This window comes from Otolemur garnettii, unplaced genomic scaffold (assembly GCF_000181295.1).
Source record: "Otolemur garnettii isolate 467f Iridium unplaced genomic scaffold, OtoGar3 scaffold00038, whole genome shotgun sequence".
In the NCBI taxonomy this organism is placed as follows: Eukaryota; Metazoa; Chordata; class Mammalia; order Primates; family Galagidae; genus Otolemur; species Otolemur garnettii.
Genome location: NW_003852433.1, coordinates 5,346,586 through 5,352,792, shown reverse-complemented (window position 1 = coordinate 5,352,792; position 6,207 = coordinate 5,346,586). Strand labels below are relative to the sequence as shown.

The window sequence follows — 6,207 nt, the reverse complement described above, 5'->3', positions numbered from 1 at the left end:
AGTAAAGACTGTCTCAAAAAAAAAAAAAAAAAAATCTCTGAGGCTGTATCTTGTTGTGTTCCAGGCACAGGAATAGTGGGAAGAAAGGCCTTGTGGTAACAAAGGCCAAAGAAACATGGATTCCATATCCTTCCCAATATGCCACTACTTTCTACTTTATCCTCAGATTCAGTAGGTTTCTTTGCTACTCTGGCTAGAAAACCAGCTTCCTCTGGTGATAGATGCTTTTTGGAGCACCTAGGTTTTTAGAGTCATGAAGGCATTTTGGTGCTGGCTGGTTTTGGTGGCTGCAAGAAGGCTTTTGTTTCTCAGGATCTCAGCCTGCTCCTTCTCTTGGGAACTGTAGGCTTTAGGATTTTGCTAGACTGTTGGCACAGACTCCCTTGCCAACTTGAAAAGAAAACTTTGAATACATAGTTGCTCTTGGGGCCCAGACAGAAGATGGTTTCTGTAGCATTTAGAATTTTCATCTGAGCGTGACTGAAACCAGATGCAAATACCATAATTTGCTCCAGAAAGTTCCCCTCATGGGTAGAGCAGTATCTTGTTCTGAAGGAAGTTCTTGTTTTGGTGAAAGCCCTTCAGGTGATAGCCCCATGGGGAATAGACTCTGATTCAGCTTAGTACTGTGCTGTTTCCTATCCTGGCAGGTGTGTTACCGAGTTGAATGGGCTAAGTTCCAGGAGCGTGAGAGGAAGAAGGAAGAAGAGGAGAAGGAGAAGGAGCGTGTAGCTTATGCTCAGATTGACTGGCATGATTTTGTAGTTGTGGAAACAGTAGACTTCCAACCCAATGAGCAAGGTAGGTCTGTGAGGGGAGTGACTCCAGATGGGGAGCCAGGAACTCTGAGCCATCACAGGAGACCTTGTACAAGTATTCTCAGGGAACAGCCAAACCTCACAGGGGGCTTTATTAGTCTGAATCTTGCAGAGGGCTTTATCTGTTTTCTTTCTGCTCCCAGAAGACTTTGTCCAAATGAAATCCAGTTCAACAAATACGTATCATACCAGATCCTGGGAGTTCAGACAAACAGTACGGTAGATTGGTTTTTGATAAGGAATTCCCTTGACTCTGGTTTACCCTCTGGTAGGGAACTTCCCTCCCCCAACCACACCAGAGGAGCTAGGTGCTCGAATCCTCATCCAGGAGCGCTATGAGAAGTTTGGGGAAAGTGAAGAGGTTGAGATGGAAGTTGAGTCTGATGAGGAGGATGACAAACAGGAGAAAGCAGAGGAGCCTCCTTCCCAGTTGGACCAGGACACCCAAGTGCAAGACATGGATGAGGTGAGCTGGGTGGGCCTATGGGATGACCTTTTTCCCTGGAGCCCCAGGAGATAGGGGTGCTCTCCACCAGAATCAGAGACCAGCTCACTTGTGTAGCTTATAAGGCAGCGTGGGTCCTGAACAAGGCTGTACACTTGCCTAACTCCAGACAGCATAGAACCTCTTTCTAGATTTGGCAGTAAAGATTCATTTATAAGCAAGGATCTAAAAGCTATGGCTGTCTCTTTACCCACTGCCTCATGTTAGCTTTCATTTAGGGGGCTCTCTGCATCAGCCTAGGCTTTGGTATATTTGAGGTCTTAGCTAGACCCCAGGTTCCCAGAATTTCAGGCCAACCCCTCTAACAGCATAAAGTCTCCAGAGCCAAACTGCTCTCCCCCCTTAGAAAGAATTTGTGTATAGTCTAAGAAGAAAGGGCCCCTGTGTCTGTGGGAATTGACTTTTTCTCTTCCTCCCAGCATTGCTCTGAGCAGCTACCATTGAGTGCTGACTCGCCCCCGTGCCCCTCCCCAGCATGTCAAGTGCCCTTGGCCTCTTGGGACCGCCTGGTGCCAGCTTCTGGAAATGCCTGGGAGGAATGTTAGCACCATGACCCCCAGTGCTCCCATTCATGCTGTGAGGAAGCAGCTTGGCCTGCTGCCGGCTGGCCTCAGCTGCCCTGGGAGGCTTAGCACATGGACACTGGCTGGCAGAAGCCAGGGCTCTTTGCCACCCTGAGACGTGCCAGGGCTGCAGGGAACTGGCTTCTCATCCCCTCTGAGTACTGCCACTTTGCTTTCCAGGGTTCAGATGATGATGAAGAAGGACAGAAGGTGCCCCCACCCCCCGAAACACCCATGCCTCCACCTCTGCCCCCAACTCCAGACCAAGTCATTGTCCGCAAGGACTATGATCCCAAAGGTATGGCCTATTTCTTGGCCCTTTGACTGCCTGGGAAGAGCCTATATGCCCTTGTGTGGTCTTTAGACCTGTCTGTTTCTGAGAGGGCTTGAGGTGGTTTGTTCTAACAGCATTGATACCTTATTACAGGCATTGTGGTGGGGAAATAAGGCTTAGTCATCTTGGTGTCTGGTGCCTTGTACAGTACCAGTTATGAGGGTAGCTCTGAACGGATTTGTTTTGAATGAATGATGCATGAATAAAATAACCACTGCATTTTAACCCAGGCTGCTACCCTATGTTCTTACTCAAACATCTGTATCCCTTTAAGCTTCCAAGCCCCTGCCTCCAGCCCCTGCTCCAGATGAATATCTTGTGTCCCCCATTACTGGAGAGAAGATCCCTGCCAGCAAAATGCAGGAACATATGCGCATTGGACTTCTCGACCCCCGCTGGCTGGAGCAGCGTGATCGTTCCATTCGTGAGAAGCAGAGTGATGATGAGGTGTATGCACCAGGTGAGTGGGAATTCCAGGAGAGTTCATGGGAATTTCCAAATTACAGCCAACATTCCTTAGCAAACTTAGGAAGCAACAATTGAGATCAATAAAAGGTTTTGAGGATAGGTGCAGCACTTAATGTTGCAAAAGAACTCCCCGTTTTCCAGACAGACTCCCCATAGAAATCCTCCAAAGGTTGGCACTGATGCAGATGACATATACCTGATGACATCCCAGAGCAAGATCTGGCTGTGGCTAAGAGGGTTGCTCATTCCTGTGGCTTTCTTAGAATGAGGGCACTGATGGCAAGAGTACACTGAGCTCCTTGGAATGCAAAACAGTTGCTACAGTGCGAGAAGCAGACTGTGGGGGAGGGGGGGAGGGAAGCATCTGGAGGTGGGAGACCAGGCTTGACTCTGTACTTGCCCCTCATGTGGCCCTATCTGCACAGTTTGCCCTCTCTGACTCAAAGAGGGCCTTTTGTAAGTCAGAGGGGTTTGTAGGCATAGTACCAATTGGGCAGTTTTCCCTAGCTTCTGAAGACAACAGTGCTGTCTTGGAGGCCAGAGCCACCCTCATTCCAGCTTCCACCCTGTACACCAGGAAAGCTGCTGCTTATCAGAAGGACGCCTGGTTTAGTTTCCTTTTCTGTCCCTGCCTCTGATTTGTGACTGTGTACAGGTCTTGATATTGAGAGCAGCTTGAAGCAGTTGGCTGAGCGGCGTACTGACATCTTTGGTGTAGAAGAAACTGCCATCGGGAAGAAGATTGGTGAGGAGGAGATCCAAAAGCCAGAGGAAAAGGTGTGACTAATGGATCCTGCTGCCTTCTCTGCCTGTAGGTCCCCACACATGGGTTTAGTTTCAGGAGTCCTGATAAGCTTTGTCTTTGCTTTCCCATGCAGGTGACCTGGGATGGCCACTCGGGCAGCATGGCCCGGACCCAGCAGGCTGCCCAGGCCAACATCACTCTCCAGGAGCAGATTGAGGCCATCCATAAGGCCAAGGGCCTGGTGCCAGAAGATGACACCAAAGAGAAGATTGGTCCCAGCAAGCCCAATGAAATCCCCCAGCAGCCACCACCTCCGTCTTCAGCCACCAACATCCCCAGCTCAGCCCCACCCATCACCTCAGTGCCCCGACCACCCACAGTAAGCCAATAGCCACCCTGTGACTGACTTTTTAGAACTTGGATCTTGGGGTTAGATACTATTAACTGAGAAGGGCAGCTACCTTACAGTAAGGCCTGAGTGCTGAGTAGGTCAAGTTGAAAGACTAAGAATCCTTCAAAAGGAAGTGGGAACTTCTGGCCTGATCTGTCTTCAGAGGAGGATTGGATCAGGTAGGGAGACAAGGGGCAAATGTGAGAAGCCAGCTTGTGGCAGAAAAAGGCTGCAGAGCTTAGTGATCTTTGAGTACTCCTGTCTTGTCTCCAGGAGGCTAGACATCAGCCTCTTAGTGGTTCACAGTGTTTGCCACAAGCAACTATTCGAGTTAGACTTGCTGCGTCCCAAGTGGAGGGTGTTGCCCCGGGCCTCTCAGCCCTGTAGTTTGTCAGGTGCCTGGTGTGAGGCTGTAGTCTCTTAGCCCCATCATCAGGAGTGTAGGTGGCCACTTGCCAACTATGTGTACTCTTGGCTTCCTGTCACCTGTGTGTCCCTTACCCTCCACAGATGCCGCCTCCTGTCCGTACTACAGTTGTGTCTGCGGTACCTGTCATGCCCCGCCCCCCAATGGCATCTGTAGTCCGGCTGCCTCCTGGCTCAGTGATTGCCCCCATGCCGCCCATCATTCACGCACCCAGGATCAACGTGGTGCCTATGCCTCCTTCCGCCCCTCCTATCATGGCACCCCGCCCACCCCCAATGATTGTGCCAACAGGTAAGTGTCTTAACAGCTTTCCAGGTTACTGGGTCTGGGACCACAGGCCAAACGCTGTCAGCAGAGCGTTGGCTGATATTACTACCGGTTGTTATAGCTGGTTGTTCAGCCCAGAGGAGAGGCCTTGCTCCCATGTGAATGATCCCCAAACCTGAAACTAGAGGCCCCAGCTGCTAGGGGAGATGGAGTCTGAAATGGCATAGCTGGTGTCTGCACTCAGAGGTCAGGCCTCAGACAGGCTCAGAGCCTGGTGGGTGCTTGTTGGCTGGTACCCACTCCATCCATCGGTCCTGCCTTTCATCCAATCTCCTGCTACCATGGAGAACTAAGCATTTTATAGCCTCTTAGGTCTCTGCCAGGAAACCTGCTGCCGGCTAATGAGGAGGGAGTATCACTTCACACCTCTGATTAGGAGGAACCTTTGAAATTTCCCCCTTTTAAGTTCTTACCAGCCCTGAGTCCTAGATCTTTTCTTCCAACTCATGGGGCTGCTTATTCCTATCTTTGCAGCCTTTGTGCCTGCTCCACCTGTGGCACCTGTCCCAGCTCCAGCCCCAATGCCCCCCGTCCATCCCCCACCTCCCATGGAGGATGAGCCTGCCTCCAAGAAACTGAAGACAGAGGATAGCCTCATGCCTGAGGAAGAGTTCCTGCGTAGGAATAAGGTATATGGTTGTAGAGTGTCAACTTGTGGCCTGGAATGTCTGGCTCGGAGGCCCAGTTCTACCCTAGCCATTCATTCCCCTGGCTGACCTGATTTCACTTAATGGTTTTGGCTTCAAGGACCTAGGTCAGCCATTGGAGGTTTCTTAGAGCTTCTGAGTGCACACTAAATGTGGGATCAGCAGTTGGAAGAGTGATTTTTAAATTCATTGTGCCCTTCCTCCCATTTGGAGCCCTTAGGAGGGCTGCCTATTGGGATAGGGCCCTAGTGGGCATACTGGAATAAGGGGAGGTAGGAACCATGTCATTGTTGGTTCCTAGGAAAACTGGTAGGCTCCAGTTGAGGAGGCAGAGAAATAGCCCCATTCCCTGCTTCCACAGTGTATTTAACCAAGTCTTTTTTTTTTTTTTTTTTTTTTTTTTTTTTGAGACAGTTTTATTATGTCACCCTTGGTAGAGTGCTGTAACATCACAGCTCCCAGCAACCTCAAACTCTTGGGCTTAAGCGATTCTCTTGCCTCAACCACCCAAGTAGCTGACACCAGGTGTCCACCATAATGCCCAGCTACTTTTTGTTTTATTGTAGTTGTCCTTGTTTGGCAGGCCCAGGCTGGGTTCCAACCTGCCAGCCCTGGTGTATGTGGCCGGCGCTCTACTCACCGAGCTAAGGACACTGAGCCTAACCAAGTCTTTTTAAATTTTCTTTCTAATAATAGTTCTCATTTCTTGAGCACTTACTCAAGTGCCAGGATAGAGCAAAGTACTTTACTTGTGTTTTCCCATTTAATGCTCACAACAAAGTTTTACTGATAATAGCATTTCACTCACAGAGACTAGTTAAATGGGAAGCTAAATTATGAACCCAGGTGTTTTTCCCCTTGTGAGGCTTCTTGGGGTTTGCAGAGCATTTTCACTACTTTAGCTCCAAATTCAACCAGGAGGCAAAGCAGAGATGGTTTTAAAGAAGAGATAAACCAAGTCTTTTTTTTTTTTTTTTTTTTT

The 6,207-nt window shown here is 49.5% G+C and overlaps 1 protein-coding gene across 1 annotated transcript in view; it reads left to right on the top strand.

Annotated features, from left to right (window-relative positions):
* Window positions 1-6,207, top strand: part of SF3A1 (splicing factor 3a subunit 1) — a 24,453-nt gene that overhangs the window by 15,358 nt on the left and 2,888 nt on the right. The window contains exons 6-13 of the mRNA XM_003789872.3: window positions 651-801; window positions 1,091-1,284; window positions 2,067-2,184; window positions 2,495-2,680; window positions 3,344-3,465; window positions 3,567-3,812; window positions 4,335-4,542; window positions 5,053-5,207. Coding sequence (XP_003789920.1) covers window positions 651-801; window positions 1,091-1,284; window positions 2,067-2,184; window positions 2,495-2,680; window positions 3,344-3,465; window positions 3,567-3,812; window positions 4,335-4,542; window positions 5,053-5,207 — 1,380 coding nt within the window. The remainder of the gene's footprint in view (window positions 1-650; window positions 802-1,090; window positions 1,285-2,066; window positions 2,185-2,494; window positions 2,681-3,343; window positions 3,466-3,566; window positions 3,813-4,334; window positions 4,543-5,052; window positions 5,208-6,207) is intronic.